General features: G+C 35.6%; 2 protein-coding genes across 3 annotated transcripts; both read right to left on the minus strand.

Annotated features, from left to right (window-relative positions):
* Positions 1–342: 342 nt before the first annotated feature.
* Positions 343–10,122, minus strand: lmx1a (LIM homeobox transcription factor 1, alpha). The gene is made up of 8 exons (XM_016543733.1): positions 9,925–10,122; positions 9,202–9,382; positions 3,196–3,413; positions 2,247–2,428; positions 1,843–1,920; positions 1,451–1,535; positions 782–940; positions 343–693 (listed from the first exon to the last, which is right to left on the minus strand). The coding sequence occupies exons 2-8, from the start codon at positions 9,378–9,380 to the stop codon at positions 557–559; spliced, it is 1,038 nt and encodes a 345-aa protein (XP_016399219.1). The 5' UTR covers positions 9,381–9,382; positions 9,925–10,122; the 3' UTR covers positions 343–556.
* An 897-nt stretch (positions 10,123–11,019) lies between these two features.
* LOC107732409 (retinoic acid receptor RXR-gamma-B) lies at positions 11,020–15,920 on the minus strand. 2 transcript variants are annotated; one of them, XM_016543731.1, is made up of 8 exons: positions 15,632–15,920; positions 15,345–15,524; positions 14,389–14,546; positions 14,120–14,249; positions 12,849–12,981; positions 12,623–12,714; positions 12,093–12,198; positions 11,020–11,997 (listed from the first exon to the last, which is right to left on the minus strand). In XM_016543731.1, the coding sequence occupies exons 1-8, from the start codon at positions 15,774–15,776 to the stop codon at positions 11,850–11,852; spliced, it is 1,092 nt and encodes a 363-aa protein (XP_016399217.1). In that variant the 5' UTR covers positions 15,777–15,920; the 3' UTR covers positions 11,020–11,849. The 2 variants fall into 2 exon arrangements, with proteins under 2 accessions (XP_016399217.1, XP_016399216.1); XM_016543730.1 differs by having other exon boundaries at positions 14,389–14,549; positions 15,632–15,919.
* Between the last annotated feature and the right edge of the window lie 3,134 nt (positions 15,921–19,054).

The following is a 19,054-nucleotide window of genomic DNA, read 5'->3' on the forward strand; positions in this document are numbered from 1 at the left end:
CCTCATCCTGCGGTCTTTGTGTTTTCTGTCTTATAAAATACCCAATTACTATTTTGGTGTGAGAAACTGCTGCAAACGATTCAGTGCATGAGTGAACTGTCCGAAAGAATCAAAGTGAGCAAACAGTTTCAGATCTTTTTGCACTGACATTACTGACATACAGTATAAAGATTTATCACTAATATTTTACTGGAGCAAGGCGGGAATTTCACTGCAGGAAAAAAGTGTCTATGCCCCTGGCAATTCAAGTTAAAAACAAAATCAAATGAATCAAGAAGCAATCTTGGCAGATATTTGGCTATTTCAAATACCAAGAGCCTGAAAGTACAACTGTTGTGCAGTCAGTAAGCATTTTATTGTAATTCAGTTACACACATAAAATAATAGATACAAATTACACAAAGAACATTTTTATCACAATGCATTTTCATTGTCAACAGTCACCACCATTTCTACCCTAAAACATGCATAAGCAGAATACACACAAGCATACATACACACACACACGCACTCCCTCCTCATACAGTATATCTTTCCCAAGCGGTCTGAATGATGCTCAAGAGGTGAAATATGAATCTTGCATTGAATACAACCGGTCAATGGGTGTTAATAGGGAGGATTCACTAGATGACATACAGTCTCCAAAATGACACAGAGGGTCACTGTCTCTATCGTTATAGAGTGTGTCACAACCTATAAAGAGAGAGAGAAATGGGATGGGCAAAGAGTATTTGTCACTGCATTTTCACTGTATTTTGTGAGGCTAGTGTGTGTTTTGTACCATAGGGATGCATGTGGTCTCCAGGCATCTGAGGAGGAGTGAGGCCTTGTCTGAAGGGGTCCAGCTTGAAGCTCTGTGAGTCTAGACTGATATTCTGCTGGGTAAGTGAATATGAACCTGCACACTCCAGCTCAGCAGGCAGACCTCCACAAGAGGGCGCTGCGGTCATATAAATGGCAAGAAAAGAACTTCTCAGTCATTAGTCTTTCGCCTTTTAAAAATTACAAGTAGCCTAATGTTTATAATGCAAAATGATAAAATTGAACATTCCCTTTCTCCATTCTTTTCTCTAACATTCATTCGCATTACCAAGAAAAAAATGTTTTTTTTTTAAACAAACATGAAGAAATAACATTTTCATGACCTAATGGGAACGTTAACAAAACGTTCTTACAACATGTGTTTGTTAGCTGGGAAAGTTGGAACAAAATACAGCTGAAATTTCTGTCACTGTACAAAGCTTAAGAATATTTAATGAGACATGAGCTGTTCAGATTCGTTTGTTTGCTACTAAACAACTGTGGCTGTAACATTCTAGCTAGGATGGCATTGTTTACATAACCCATGGTTAAAAGCAGTGCTAATTACAAGCATGAAACATTTTTTTAAGTGGTGTTTAAAAGGAAGATAACCAAAGCAAAGCATGAAACTTTTGTGAACTTTGTATACCAGTGTGTTGTGATTGGCTATCCCTTTTCTCCTGAGGGGACACACTTTGCTTCTGCTGCTGTTGCCTTCTTGCCAGTTTTTTCATCTACAGAGACAATGAGCGTGAAAGAGATTGACATAATAAAAACATGTTCACATATATAGATAGAAAATATCCCTTTATAATGCGAAGGAAGGCAGAAAACACACACAGCGCTACCCTGAAAGGAAATCCAAGTCTAATCTAAGGGGATCTATACATAATATGTCATCAGTTTCCTACACGAGGCAATAACACAGCTTGTTTCCTTATTGGCAAGCTCATATACTGCAGAAAGAGGTCTGTTATCAATTGCATAAGTTGATGCTCTTTCAATGAGTGTGTTTGTCTGTGTCGGTGGGCATCACATTACCTTGGCTCTTTGGTTCTGGAACCAGACCTGAACGACTCGTACGCTCAATCCTGTCTCTGCTGCCAGCGTCTCCCTTACCTTACAAAAGAGAGACAGACAGAGAGAGAGCCATAGTGTGACCTTCATGGTCTACGGGTCATGTAGGCTAACTGATGAACTGACCCACACTGGAGTATCAGATCAACAAAGATAGATACAGCAATGCAGTCCAGAACAGCTGCGGCTGCACAAAAACCTCCTTCACAAATGTTACAGTAAAATAAACATTAAAAAACAAAAGGTTAATGTATAGAAGTAAAACCAAGCTTGATGCTTTAATGAGATTCTTAAACTATTACACAAGACAAATTTATCTGAAGAATTTTTAAAATATTTTATATTCAGTTATTATTTAAATAGCGGACCTTTCGACATGGTTTGGATGAGACCTCAAAAGAAGCTTTGAAAGCACGTCTCTGCTGTGTTGTGAGGATGGTACGAGGCCTTTTAGGTCTCTTGTGTTCCATGTCTTCTATTGTGTTAGACTCCCCTGTGGTCTTAATGTTGTCTTCATCATCGTCCTCCTCCTCACCATCTTCACTTTTACCTGTAGTTAAGGAAACAAGAGTTTCTTAACAGCAAACAGATCATTACTAGAAATAATAATAATAAAAACTATAAAAAACTAAAGCTAATTAAGCGACCAGTATCTGTTTGAACAGTAAAAATGATTTAGTAAGTATCTTAAAAATACAATGAAAATAGTGATTTATGAATGGGCATCTATACTACAATTCAAAACTTTGGGGTCAGTAGGATTTTCTTTAAAGAAATGAATATTTTTTATCAGCAACTATGCATTAAATTAATCAAAAGTGACAGTAAAGACATTTGCAATGTCACAAAAGATTTCTATTCTATATAAATATACTATATATTGCCATACTCTCTTTCTCTCTCTCAATATATTCAGATATATTAATATTATTTATTAATTTATAGCATTATAATATTCTGTTTTATTCATATAATTTATTAACAATATATTTAACTTTTTTCTATTTGTATTTATTACCACTAGTACTATTTTAATACATATGCTTCATTCTTAAATCTAGTGTAAGCATTGCAGTGCCAGTGAGTGTATGGTGTACCAGAATGTGTGTAAAAACAGTGGGATTGTGTGTTAAATGCTGGTACTGAAGGACTCCAGCACTGCACATTTTGGATGTCTCCTTTATTTAAAGCACCTGATTTATATTATCAGATCATTAGCAGAGGCACCATGACCTTACTCCGTGTATCAGATGAGGAAGACATACAAAATGAGCAGTGCCGTGGTGCTCCAGGACCAGGATTGTTTTAAAACAATACCTGAGTCGGAGGTGGTCGGGCTGGCCAGTTGGTTGTGATAGTCTCTGGCACAGAAAAGCCTGTCCCCTGTGAGCACACAGCGGTCTCCCTTCTGCAGCCTGCAGCCGCACACACAGCAGCAGAAACACCGCAGGTGGAAAACCGCAGTGCCTGCGTGCATCACCAGCTCGGCCGGAGAGATGACCTCTGCGCAGCCCTTACACCGTACCAAAAACAACCTGACAGGAAAAGAGAGAAAGAATGAATTAATATGCATTTCTCAAAGCAACTGTATAAACATCAGTTTCAAATGGCACACTGACTTTTAATAAGGTGAATGTGTTCTGTTAATTTTCCACATTCTCCTTTAAATGTCTGCTCTGGGAGTTTGTACGTTTGGTGAGCGTGTACGAAGTTCCGTGAAAATGTTGGATTACTTTATGGCAGCAACAAATGCACATATACAGCCAACGTCGCTTTAAGGCAAGCCTCCAAGGTTAGTAAGGAAAAGCCTAAAGAGAAGGAGACCAGAGGCCAAATTTTTTGAATGGATGCAAATGGAGAAGAGACTTCATTATACAGAATAAACTGCTTTTGAGAAAAAAACAGCCTATCGTTTAATGAATCGACAGCTTATCGGCTAATGTGCCATTATACATTTGTTTTGGATTGATACATTTTTATTGTCTACACTGAAAAAAACCCAATCGATTTTATAAGAGAAGACATGGACAATTTTGTTAACGGATTTCTCATTCATTTCTAAGGAATCTGCAAACAATATTTGATGTTCACACAACAAATTCAGTGATGTCAAGGCTGTGTTGTGATTGGTTATCAAGGCACACATTATCCAAATCGCCGTTACGCTATCTCCAATGGTACAGCCATGGACCTTGTTATCTCCCAATAATAAGACCATGGCTGCATCTGAAATATAGAAGGTGAAAAATTGTATGTGAACATAGTAGCATGTACGAATTCACAGTATTCATAAAACAGTATAGGCAAACTGCTACTGTTTCCTGCGAGATTCTGAAGTGCGCATCTGATGGACACTTTACTATCCCATGATACCCTGAGAGAGGACTTGTGAATGCCTGTGAACCAATGCAACTGAACTGACCCTGGTAGGTCACATAACAATGACAACATGACTAATGTAGTACATCCGGATCACATTCATACTATATAGAACATACTTTTTAATGGTCACTTATAACTTATTCAAAAGAAGTACCTACTCAGAGAGTATGTGATTTGGGGTGGTCCATCTCTGGTACAGCTGTAATTATGATTGATATATTTACAATACATTAACTGTAGGGTGGCAAAAATACACAAAACTACACAGTTGCTTTAAAATCTTTTGATGAAGAGTACAAAGAATGATTTTATTCTTTTGGAATGTTTTATGTTGATGTACCATCAGAGATTCCAAGAATGTTGCTGAGTCGCCCCGTCCATCAAGGAGTGAGACAAGAACTTGCCATGTCCCCTCCACCCAAAAAAAGCCATGCAGACGCATACCCCCAGCATGGTGAGTGTGCATCTTAGCGCCTGGCAACCAGAGCTGGGTTTCAGAGGTTTAGACAGAGGCGGCCGGCTCCACGACTGTGTCCAGGGCAGGACTCCCGGGGTGGGGGGAGAAAGGAGCTTGGCAGGCCGTGGCTCCAGACGGAGGGAAAGAATCACGCCTCCCGGTGGGCGAGGCCGGTCCAGGGAATGATCTTAACTCGACTTAACCAAACCCAGACAAAGGAGGGAGCTGGCCCAGAGCCTCGCTGCCATTGTCCTGCCATGGCAGACACCACATTTTCTGTTTGTCAAACTGGCCTGAGATTTCCGTGCCTGGAGGGGGGGATGGAGAGTGGAGCTGTAGTTTAAGGCTTGGGTTGAGTGTGACAGGGCGGCTTAGAGAGAATCATCCCTAGAAGTGTGACAGCTTCAGACTTGGGCTGACAGGTTACTCCTTAATTCAAGACACTACAGGCAAAACCATTGTTTTTTTTATGCACTAGTCAATTTTGACATAACGTCTTTTTTTAGACTAGTGGAAAGAAAACATCCAAAATACTAATTTAAATAATTATTTTATTATACTTTCAACTTCAGATTCAAACTGGCCTGAGATTTCCGCGCCCGGAGGGGGGGGGGGACGGAGAGTAGAGCTGTAGTTTAAGGTTTGGTATGAGCGTGACAGGGAGGCTTAGAGAGAATGACCCCTAAAGGTGTGACAGCTTCAGACTTGGGCTGACAGGATACTCCTTAATACAAGACACTACAGGCATAACAATTGTTTTTCATGCACTAGTCAATTTTGATATTAAGGGTTATTTTGCTTCTATAATATCTTTTTTTTTAGACAAAACACACATTTAAATAATTATTTTATTATACTTTCAATTTCACATTTCAATTACAATACATATCTTCAAAGGTTGTTTTCTTACAATGCACCAAAAAGTAGCACTTACACCAAATTTTCTAGTAGGTTTTTACAGGTTGGTTCATATAATATTTGCCTGATTTTATTTCTAAAAACGTGGTGAAAATGTATTTTTTCTCAGTATGGAGTGATAAAAAGATAAACGCAAATGAAATGCTCAGATTTCTGTGCTGGAAATGTATGCAAATTAGTGCATATCAAATTAAATAACACATCAATTGTAATATATTTAAACCTAATAATTCAGAAAACTTACTTCTGTACTGTGATTAATCAACTGGGGAAAGTGTTGATATCTGTTAAAATATTTACCCTATTTACCTGAGGTGTCTTAATGCTAAAAAAGTCAAGTCAAGTCACTTTTATTTATATAGGATAAGAGGTTTCCATTTCAAGCACAGACAGTATTGAAATACTGATTATTTCTGTTTCTTTAAATGATAGCGCCATGATTACTGTATGTTCACGCATTAAGATAAGTTTTTGGCTGTGTTTCTCTTTTACAGTTTGTACCAATTATAAGCTTTTGGCTATAGATCAGTGGGTGTTATTGTTGGTATGCGTATCTCAGCTAGTTGCATGGGAGCATTGCAGTGTGTTCACATGCAGACAGCAAAAATTCCTCCTCTGATAAGTATGAATTGAAACATCCCAAAGCCTTGCATTGTTGAGAACTATTAGTGTTGCCCTGGGGTTGCTGTGGAAACCGCTGCAAGTTCTTTAGGGGTTCAGTAGGAGGGACAGAACAAGGTGCTGCTCATTATACTCAAGAGCATCTGTGGTATGTGAATGCAGATAGCAGAATATGCCAATTGCATGTTTGTGTATTATAGATACAGTATACATAGTTACAATTTAGTTAATGGTTGCATTGACAAGATAAAAAATCATCTATTTTGATCTGGAAGCATTTATGTTGATATATTATTGCAACTTGCTGAATCAGAGCCTGAATCTATTTCTCAAACCTTTTTTGGACATTAAATTAGAAATGCATTCCACGTAATATATTGTAATCTATATAATTTCACATTATCATTAATATGATTACATTTTACATTATTAGAAATAATTTACTTTTAAACTAAAAATGTTTCTGGTGAAAAACACACTTGACAGGTGTTTTCTACCTTTAACAAGACACCTGAGCTTTCATTTCATTTTGAAGGCAAACTTTTCTCTATAATGAACTTATAAAACGATACCAAAAGTGCATTTTTTAATGCTAGAATTTAATTATCTTTAAAAATGTGACATTAACTATTAAAAAAAATCACTGGATTCATTATTTTAATATTTGATAGTCCTAATATAATAATAAAAGTCACAGTAAGTTATATTTTATGCTCCTAGTGGCTGCTTTCCATTTAGCTTACCCAATCAGCTTTGGTATCACAGGAATAAATTACATATATTTTTACTTTATTTTTGATAAAAATAAATGCAGCCCTTTTGAGAAAAAAATCTTACCGACCACAAACTTTTGAACAATAGTATAAATGTTTAACAAAGTAAACTTACATAAGATTTGAGAGAAATTAAGCAATTGGGAATCACTAAAGAAATGCACTCTTCTCATCATAAAACAAACAGTAAGAAGTCTGGAGATTGCTACTATTACTACTTAAGTTACTAGTCCTATAAGTCTAAGCATCACTTGAAATCCAAATTAAATTGATCACCATTATAAAACAGTGAAGTACCTGCCTGCTGACCCATTTACAGTAGAGCTGCTCCTTAACCTGGTCAGTAAGTGCTGGGTCAGCGTGCTCTCCACCCCTAAGCCCACAGTTAAGCACTGGGCTACTGGGTAGGAGTGCCAGCCAAGCACTGCGTATGTGGCTAATTGGTCAGGTCAGATATCTCACGGTCGGACGGGCATCAAGCAGGGGCACCACTGGGCACCAACCTATCCAGATGCCTTGACATACTTCACACGCAGCGATCCCCTCTACATATACCCCCTCCCCAACACACACACACAAACACACTCATATTCTACCCAGAACATATGGCCCAATCCTCCACACAGCCTCAGCCTTTTTATTAAGAGCACAGTGGTCACTTCTCCATTATTATTACTTCGGCTGATAGACTCCTAATGTGAGTATGCATTATGGGATTTGGCAAAATCAGAGCTTTTTTGTTGAAAATGTAAACTTTTTAACAGATACATCAGCCATTGAAATTAAACTTGAGAATTTTAGATGGTGATCAGAACTCAAATAGTGTCCATAACTGCACTCGTTTGTATTTTCCGGGTCATTGCGCTGTGTCGCTTCACACACTTTTTTTTTTATACGGAGGTGAGAATGTGCATATGAGTGTGTGAATGAAAATCAGAGTGAGTTTTGGGGGTAGTAGGGGGTCCGTGCACCGTGTCGGTGTGGCCATATGCTGTCCCCAGCTTGCCGTTGCCACACCGATGGGTCCTGCTAATTTAACACATCTTGACAGCGTGTCAGTAGTGCTGTCCTCGTGATCTAACGGTGTGTGTTTGTGTGTGAAAGCCTCCTCGCATTCCATGGCCCACCGCGACCCTTTCTCCTGCAGTCACCTTGTCTTTCAGGAGTTCTGTGCCAAGTTCCCCAATACACACAGTCTCTCTCTCACTCACAAAACACCAACACTCATAAAATGGACTAGAAAAATATTGTTTGTGTAAACAGGTATACAGTTATGTGCTAACAGAATAGTGCATGTGTAATTTTATACTGCATGCAGATGTGACATTTCAGGACTAAAATTTTTGCAAAGAAAAAATCATAAAATCAAAATTATATTTAGCCACAAAAGTTGCCTTGCAAAATTAATTTAACAGAAAGTAAATAAATCTGCCTGCGACATCCAAACATTAGAGTCAAATAAACAACACTGCCTGTAAATAGGAATTTAAAAGATTTAAAGTTATTTACTGCATCATTACTAGAGAGTGGTTAAATATGTGAACTGAAACCTTAACAATAACATTTTACTGGCTTTATCTTTAAAGTATCTACTGAGATATTTACATATAGATTATTTCTGTGCATTAATCATTAAAATGTTCTTTGGAGAATAATGTAAGTGATTGTTGCAGATTGTTGCAGTGCTTAAATTAAGTATAATCAAATTAATTTCTTTATTTTCACTTTCGCTGAGAAATAGAACTGATGGTTATTTATTGTGAGCTCTAAATCTTTACAAAGGGGAAAAATAATCCACCGCACTCTCAAATGCATTTCTAGAAAATTCAAGCAGTCAATTTGTACTTTTCTATACACAGAGAAAGGCGAACATATTTCTCGCGATAATCTCGTCCAATTTTAGTTTTCTTAAACATTCAGTTTAAAGCAAAATGGCGAAGACAGGAACAAATATTTGAAATTTGCAAAACAATAAAATAAAAAAAGCACCAGTAAAGACTTTTCTGCTAAAATTAAGTTAATATGAAGACCTAGCTAAGTTTAGTTTCATCTAAGAAACTTCCGACTACCTTGGACTCACGTCACATTTTCCCGCGTTGAACTTCAAATAGTAATTCAATTAGAATAAAACGAAATCATTGTTTACACAAACAGTAGTAAGTAGAGTCTTACTTCTGGTAGTCTCGCTTGCAGTAGAGTGTCTTGTTGCGGAGGAAGCAGGTGTCTTTCAGAGGCTCGCGACATGATGCGCAGTGCAGGCAGCGCTCGTGCCACAGCCCGTCCTGCACGCGGAGCAGGTACCTGTCCCGGATGAGCTCATTACAGCCTTCACACACGCTCTTTCTCCACATGTCTGGAAAAAAGATACATTTATAATCCATAACCTCAGGGTGTAATTTAAACAAAAACAAAAAGTCTTATGTGTACTTTACAGAATTGTGTATTGTTTTAGCAGCCATCCTTTTAAAATTGTAGCTATAACAAGAAAATGTGAAAGTAGCCTAAAATAAAAGAAAGTTTAATGTCATTTAAAATTGGAAAAATAAATACTGAAAAACAAAATAAAAAAAAACTAAATTCAACCACGAGCATTACAAAATAACAAAAACGATAAAGACCAGCAGAAATAGGCTACAGTGTGAACAAATGAGATTTGATTGTGAGTTTCATTAAAATATTTACTTCTCATCTCTACTAAGATTATTCAGTCAAACATAAAACGACTTGCGACATCCAAATAACACAGTGAGTTAATGCGCATAACATTAATTACTGTCACGTCAGCATGTTTTATCAAGACCAGTAACTTTAGGCTTCTAGTAGGCTATACTGTACATGACAAAACTTTACCAAAACTTTAAAAAATGCTATAGAATTAGACATACATCCACCTACCATTGAAGAGAAAATATCCTTTTGCCGCCCCGTGTAACTTTCGACAGATGCTTAGATAGTTGTAAACGCACACAAAAGCTCCATATGAAAATAAACCTGTGCGTCATTTACTCTCTCTCTCTCTCTCTCTCTCTCTCTCTCTCTCTCTCACATACACAAATCTCTTCCATCAGGTAGACTAGAGAGTAAGTATACAGCCATTTCTTTACAACTTGTGATGAACTCTAAAAAAATAATAAAATAAAATAAAAAATAAAACATGAATTTTGAACAATAATGCCGTTTGGTTTTAAGAGACCCCAAGGCAATTTCAGTTGCTAAAAAAAACCTGACTGATTAAACACTGATTACAATTATTATTGTTATTATACAATATATTATAGATAAACTTGACGGTTCAAACATGCCCTGAAAAATGTTACATTAATTCTGCTTGGGGTCCATAGAAATGTGCATTAAAAAAAACTAATTAAATACATTTAACATAGATTCACAATGGGGTGCAATGCTGCTAATTGTATATGTAGATTTATTGCATTTTTCACAATTTCTTCTGCATGCTGGATAACAGCTGTTCTGAAATGTAGTATATGACAAAATATGGGGTTAAGCTTAAACAATAACTTTCTGGCTACTGTTTTTGCTATGTCAAAAAAACATATTAAAATAATCTGAAAAAGAGGGTAATTTCTAAACGAATATGATTTTTACATGAACATCATTGGGTTCTCTGTGATACAACCCAAACAGACAACCAGTGAAGGAAATCCTAAACATTTGTTTGGAGTTCATATTATAGTGCCATGACCAGAACCGACCATATAGGCTACCTAAAATTAGTTTATTTGAATTTTGACAAATTAATTACATGAAAGAAAAACAAATCACTTGTAATTGATTAGAGATTTATATGACCAATTTATATTGTTTTCAAAAAACATAAAATATGTTCTGTTCTTAAACATACGTATAACGAACACAGATTACATAAAGATTATATGATTTAAAATGAGCTAATGAGAATGAAGCTTATTTTTTTAGATACATTTTAGAAATACATTTATACAAATATTTTAAGATATCAAAAGTTTGGACAAGAAATCTTATACTCTACTTTCCCACATGACAGTTCAAACTTGTTTTAGCTTCAGAGCAATCACAGCCTTTCCACACTGAAAATGAGAAAGCCACCACAGCCGCACGTTAAAGTTCAATTATGGTTTGAATCGTAAAATGGCGCCATCTAGCGGACGGGACACACTGCACCAGATAAGGTATATGATGCAGTGTTTTGTTAAAATGTCATTTATTTGAGATTGAGATATTTAAAATGGGACAACACCACATCTCAAACAATGGCCTGCTCTTTAAAGTCTTTTGGTTTTACAGGGAAAAAAGTTAGATACTCCTGAGATATTTAAAATGGGACAACACCACATCTCAAACAATGGCCTGCTCTTTAAAGGCTTTTGGTTTTACAGGGAAAAAAGTTAGATACTCCAGTAAAATAAGGACAGAAAATAACAAGCTCCTTCATTATTTTTTATTCCAAAAAAAAAAAAAAGGACATAGTATTTAAATATTTATTTGAACATAATTCTAAACTTCATTTTAGAAATTATTGTTTGGGTTGATAAACATTCCTTGAATAAAATATAATTTCTTTATTGCATTGTCTTGCCACAATGAATACCTGATATTAGCTATTTACATAAAAAAAATTTCTCAAAACCATACCAGTAAAATTAATTTCATCTGTGTATTTTGAGACTTGCTCCTCTCATTCCCCTGACAATATTTTTTTTAAAGAATAATCATTTGTGCTTGGTATAAAATATGCAGCGTTCTGCAATATCTTCGATCATGTTCGATATTATATTAGTTACATAAGAATATGTACAAAAAATGGTCCGTTGGAACTTGTGTCACGTGATCTGATGGGGTGCTTCCAGCATCTCCATTAGGAAAGTGTCTATGGGTGTGTCTCCAATCAGCTTAAAGAAAAATAGGTGCTCCAAACACTTGAGTCCGATGGATCGGAGGGCAGGAAGACGCAACAAAAGTTTAGCAAACCTGTAAAGCAGGCAGGGAGGGAGACAGCAGGTGAAATTGAGTATGTGCAAGAGACACGATCAGTATTTACTGAACAAACATGTACATGACTTTACCTGCCAGGCTGGTCAGGGTATTTCTGTTTGGTGTAGGTCTCCAGTGAGGCGTAAACTTTCTCCCTCAGTGCCTCTACCTCCGCTGGGTTGGACAAGCCTTTGGCGTCTACGAGAAGAGACAATCTGTCTATCAAAACATCTTACACGTCTTTACATCTAATCTATTAAAGTTCCCATTCACTGTAATTACATTTTGCAGTGCATAAAGGCATTTAAAAGAAAATGACAGCATTTTTTTGTGTTTCACGACAGAAAGAAAATTTTAAAAAAGTATTATTTTTTGGGTAAAACATGTAGTATCTCTTTATCTATTATTATAATATAAAACATTATATTATATTATATTATATTTTTTTATATTGGAGTAAACTATCTCTTTAACTTGAGTAATATAATATAATATAACATAGTATGTGCTTAAGATAAAAATCAGTCAAGGTCTTTATAATACAATATCATTATAATCTGTCAATATTCTGCCATTATCAATGCTGCAGACAAGTGTATATAAATGGCAATGAGCGACACACCAGGGTTGAAGAGGACGATGGCTCTAAGGCAGCCTAGTTCTGTCTTATCCATCTGCATATCCTTCATTTTAGACACCAGCTCAGTCAATACCCTGCCACACAAATACACAAAGCTGTCATTTGAATACAATAGTTGTAATAAAAATAAAGATACATATTTATGATCATTCTCTAAACAAACAAATATGTTTATTAATCCAGAGGTGTTGAAGGTGGAAATAGTCACCTGTTAAAAATGGAGCCGACACCTGCACTGTGAGCACTGCTCCTGTGGACATGGAGGCCTGTGCCCAGCAAGATGCCATCTTTAACTGTGATTGAGCGATGAGAGAATGAAGCAATGAGGAGCTCGTTCCATCCTGTAAGAAGAAAAATGACATGAAGAAAATAAATGACATGAATAGCAGGAAAAAAATCATTTGTATCTCTCCCTCTCTTAATTCAACAGGTTTCTTCATTAGCAAGGCTTTGTGATGTACTGTGATGACTACTTCATAAATGCATGTGAAGTGTTTGACCAGCAGAGGGCAGCATTCCCACTTACACAACCAACACAGTTCTGTCTGACCCTTTGACCTGAGTTATTATAGACAAAACTACTAAAACATTTTCGAAATTGAATTGAAATAAAGCTGAAATGAAATAAAACATCGATATTAGATGAAAAACGTAACCTTAAAATACTTTTTAAATAATCATTTCTGCCTTGGCAGCTAACTGAAATAAAGACGTTTAGGTTGAAGTATTAAAATTACTAAAACAGAAATAAAAATAATAAAAAATGGCAGAAGCAAATTAAGTACTAAAACTCAAACTAAAATGAAAATGCTAATTTAAAAATACTAATAAATACAACAATAGTACATAATACTAACACAACATTGGTGGTAGTTTTATGTATGTTCATAAAGATGGTATTATTGTGATGCCACTTTACAAGAAACACTTGTGAAGAAATGTGGCATGGTAAATGGCAACATCAGCAGCAACATACAAAAATCAAGGTGTGCAAAATTTTCACTGCTTAAATACACATTTCAGCCATAATATCCTCTCCGTTACTACTTCAGTTATGATTTCAAAATAAACACAAAATATGTATTTTATCAGTATTGCATAATTTTTATCGGCATATCATTTCACAAGGACCTAGTACAGACATTCGGACAATGATGCTGATGAAACTGGTTCCTGTTTGATCATAGGTTTTATATTTGTCATATAGCTGTGCTTTGTAAGACAAAGTCAGCCATTCGAATGGATAAAATCAGACAAGCTCTTTAAAATGTATCATATTCTGTGTCAATTCCCAAGTTTTTCCTGATCCAACAACTTTGATGGAAAGTCCAAATGACACAATTTAAATGAAGTGCTAATCTAAAACAGCTCTTATAGGGGTGACAGAAGAACCTGAAAGTGTTGTCGTAGAGTGCTTGTTTGTTAACAGCAACGTATCTATATCTATATGTTTTATACATGTGTATGAGTGTCACATACCTGCTCGAAGCAAAATGACCTGATCATCCAGAGGCAGATCAGAGAAATTAGGTATTCTCTTGGCCCACTCCACCAGAGTAAACAGTTGTTTGTCAGCTGCATGGCAGATATTAGTGACTGGGTCATTTGTCTGAGAGACCAGATGAAAAAAAGGACAGAGAAAGAATGAGAGAGAGTATTTGAGTTGTTACTTTCTCAAAGAATGCTAAAGTCAGCATGTATGTACTGTGCAAATTGTATATGAATAAATATAAATGTCTTTGTCTTACTGAGTTGCCTGAACTGTTCTCTGTGTATGTCTCAGTCTTAGGTTCTACTGCAAGTTCTGCATCCAGAATCCTATCCACAGGCATGTCTTCATTAAAACTGCTCGTTGATTCCACCTCATTATCACCTTTCTCCTTCCCACGCTGCCTCTCTTCCTGGACTGCTGTGGGGTCCAGCAGAGCAAGGAAATGAGTACATTATAAATCATTGTAATGAATGATTATGACATTTAAAAATTATTTAAGAAATCTCACATTTTTATAACTTTTATCTGTTATATTAGATATTGTACTTATTTTATATTTTATTTTAGATATTATAAGAGAACAAATGTACAAAATAATGTATTCAATATAATGTAAGATTATATAGAAATACAATATAATATAATATACTAATATTTATGTTATTTAGCATAATATTAAAGCATGATATTAATATGTGTTGAAAATAAAATATCTTCTGGCCACAAAGGCTGCAAAAAGCACAAAACAAAACAAAACACCAAACTGAAACAAAACAAAACAAAAATCCAAACCGAAACAAAACACCAAAGCAAAGCAAAGCAAAATAAAACAAAACAAAGCAAAGCAAAGCAAAGCAAAATAAAACAAAGCAAAGCAAAGTAAAGCAAAGCAAAGCAAAGCAAAACAAAACAAAGCAAAGCAAAGCAAAGCAAAGCAAAGCAAAGCAAAATAAAGCAAAGCAAAGTAAAGCAAAGCAAAGCAAAACAAAACAAAGCAAAGCAAAATAAAACACAAAATAAAACAAAAAGCTGCGCAAAGCAAAATGAACATCAAAATAAAACAAAAAGCAACACAAAGCAAAAAACAAAAGGAAAAAAATAAACAGATCAAAGTGAAACAAAAAAAAAAACAAACCAAAACAAAACCCATCAGGAATTTAAAGGCCATTCAAAAATCATTGATTTATGGATAGAAAACCCACAAATACAAACCTTCCCGCTTCATGCCCATGGCCAGGCACTTCTGGTAGCGGCAATATTGGCAGCGGTTGCGCTGGCGTTTGTCGATCAGGCACTCTTTGCTGTCTCGACACGTGTAGGTCAGGTCTTTTCGGATGGTCCTCTTAAAGAAGCCTTTGCAACCTTCACAACTGTAAACTCCATAGTGCTTCCCTGCAAACACAACCATACTGAACCTCAGAAGAGATAGAGATGTATCTTGCATTATCTTCCAAACCAAACCAAAATGCAACACGTAAACAATCCCTGTGTTGTTGTACCTGAAGATCGGTCCCCACAAATGGCACAGATGTGTTTGGAGAGGGATCCAGGGCTGCTGCACTGATAGCTGCTCATGTTGCTCAGCGGAGCCAATCCTGGAGGAGGCTTGATGTCTTCTGAGCTATTCACATTTAAACAGTTCATCTGTGAGACAGCAAGAGAAGTGAGGAGAGACGGAAACAGCTTATATAGTGTAATCAGGAGCAGACTTTATGTCACAATACAGCAGCAGACTGTTTGTGTCCTTTCAGCACAGCAGACACACACACACACACACAAACAAACCCAAGAAAAAAATCACATGTTGTTTTCTGCACTGCAGTATTCATCCTGTAGGTGGCAGTACATGGCCATACCTCAGGCATAAAGAAAGCAAGTGGAATCAGGAATATGATTCAGTTAGCCTTATTTTCAGTGAATTACTGGCATAAATGTTTGTTGATTTCTGTGTTTGTATATGGCGTTTGTTTATGGCTGCTTCTTTTGTGGAGTGTAAAAAAATACACTCACTTTTCACACTGTAATTTCCGCCATATCTCAAATGTTTGATACAGTGTTGTTAAAACTTAAAAATTAAAACTTTAAAAAAGTTAACAATTAAAAAATAGAAAAAGTTAAAACTTAGTTAAAATTAAAAAAAAGTAAAAAAGTTAAAGGGGTCATATGATGCTGCTAAAAAGAACATTATTTTGTGTATTTGGTGTAATGAAATGTGTTTATGCGGTTTAAAGTAAAAAAAACACATTATTTTCCACATACTGTACATTATTGTTTCTCCTCTATGCCCCGCCTTTTTGAAACGCGTCGATTTTTACAAAGCTCATCGGTCTGAAAAAGCAAGGTGTGCTGTGATTGGCCAGCTATCCAATGCATTGTGATTGGCCGAATACCTGAAAAATAATGCTGATAGTACAAATATTACATGAAAAACTTCAAACCTAAATGAAAATAAGAAATGTTGACTTGGCAACTAACTGAAACAAGTTTAAGTACTAAAATGACTCAAATAAAACCAAAGTTTTAGAGAAATAAATAAATATAATAAGATGACAAAATCACATCAAAATATACTTTAAAATAAAAACTGAAAAAGCTAAATCTAAATATTATTGTATATAATACTGTAATAGTAAACAAGCATATAAATGATATTAAAATAACAATGGTTTTGATAACATTCTTTGACAGAAATTATAGTGACGGAAATAAAATTTTAAATATTGAACTCCTTTGTTTCGCTATGGCAAATTTCAAAGTTAGCTTATGAACTCTATAAACACTTTTCAAAATGAAACTTTCTCACTTTTTTATAACTTGACAAAATTACAGCTTGGTAGGAAATAATACAACAAAATTGTCTGATATTATTTGGTTTTTCTTTACCTTCTGTTGTAACAAGTAAAAACCCATTTTCACACAATAAATATAATTATTTCACTCTTTGATCACCAAGTGTTTTAGAAAGTCTAATACATTTTATTTAATTTGATTTTTTAAAATATTTTAAATATAAATATTTTATTTTGCCTTTATTTTGGTAAGATTGAAATCCACCTGGGACAAAAAAGAAACACCCATGTACAGGATTTCAGAAGAAGAATCACCATGCACAATTAATGCCACATGCTACCAGCATTACAAGATTTTTACACATTTTCTTTTAATTTCAATATAATTTCAAGTACATTTAGACCTTGTATGTCTATCATGATTCATAACACACACTCACTTTACTTGCCCCATATACTGTAAGTTCATAGTTATTGATGTCCTTTCATTGGACTAAAAGCCTGAGTCAATGCCTCCAGGGAGAAATGAGACACACATACAGACGCACATAAGCTGACCTCTTTTAACACCAGGGCATCCATACACTCTCAGAAAATAAAGGTACAAAGCTGTCACTGGGTCGGCACCTTAAAGTACAAAAGCTAAAAGGTACATCTCAGTTGCTTTTATCGAGATGTGCAACACAAAAAGCTTTATCAATGATTTGGTCAGATCTTCTGACAAGGTGACTGTAACTGTTTATCTCTGGCAGGTTATTTCAATATAGGCTACAGCTAATGTATTATTGCAAAATAAACCCAGACAGGGTGATCAAGACCCCGGCATGAAGTGAAGGGGATTTGTCACCCTGAAGTGGTTTATTTTTAGATAACGATTCCACCATATCCTGCTTACTATATGGCTGCTTGCTTACCAAATAAATAAATGAGCATATAATGTTGCTTTGAGCTGAAATTATTTTAGTAAATGAGAAGAAAGAGACAACAGAGTGCTACAAGTTACATGAAACTACCATGTCACTGCACTGGACAATGGAGTTTAGCAGTCAAAATAGTGCATTAATATAGTTCTTTTAGGTCTTGTATTTTACTAAATGGCTGTCGAGCTAAAAACTAAAGTACTATACCATAATATACAACAATAAAGACAAAACCATTAAATCATTATCTGTAATTCAAGTCATACACATTTTATCCTTCTAATGCTAAGAATGATGGGAAATGTAGTTGCATGCACCTCATAAACTTGCTAAATGAGAAGGTACAGGTACAGGGCTGTCACTGGGGCAGTACCCTAAGGTACATCTTTACCCCTAAAAAGTACATATCATTACCTTAAAGGTACATATTAGTACTTTAAAAGTACATATTAAAGTGTAAATATTAGTACCTTTTTAATGCATACTGACCCAGTTACAGTTTTGCACCTTATTATTAGCTTCTTTTGTAATATATAATTCTCTTGCTGTTTCTTTTCCTTAAAATTGACCAAATCCACGATTTATTGTTTATTAACCAGGCATAATCAGGGCTGTCACTGGGGTACAAGGTACATCTTTACCCCTAAAAAGTACATATCATTACCTTAAAGGTACATATTAGTACTTTAAAAGTACATATTAAAGTGTAAATATTAGTACCTTTTTAATGCATACTGACCCAGTTACAGTTTTGCACCTTATTATTAGCTTCTTTTGTAATATATAATTCTCTTGCTGTTTCTTTTCCTTAAAATTGACCAAATCCACGATTTATTGTTTATTAACCAGGCATAATCATCAATTTCAGCACTTAAACACTGTAGTATGTATGTTATAAACAAACAGTCTGCAATGTCTGTATTCTTCCAAGCTGCATGGTTGCATGTGTGTGTGTCCCAGACTCTGGGCAGAAGGGGGAATTTCTGTGACAGATGGCCAAGATGCCTTTGGTAGGGCGGAAACATGGTCATACTGTGGTCCGCATGTCGGCCTATCCTTAAAGGGGTCATATGATGCTATTTTAAAGATCATTATTTTGTGTATTTGGTGTAACAGAATATGTTGACATGCTTTAATGTTCAAAAAACACATTATTTTTCAAATACTGTACATACTGTACGGTCCTCTATGCCCCGCCTCTCTCAAACACGTC

This window comes from Sinocyclocheilus rhinocerous, unplaced genomic scaffold, assembly GCF_001515625.1.
Source record: "Sinocyclocheilus rhinocerous isolate Xijiao unplaced genomic scaffold, SAMN03320098_v1.1 scaffold68, whole genome shotgun sequence".
NCBI classification, from domain to species: domain Eukaryota; kingdom Metazoa; phylum Chordata; class Actinopteri; order Cypriniformes; family Cyprinidae; genus Sinocyclocheilus; species Sinocyclocheilus rhinocerous.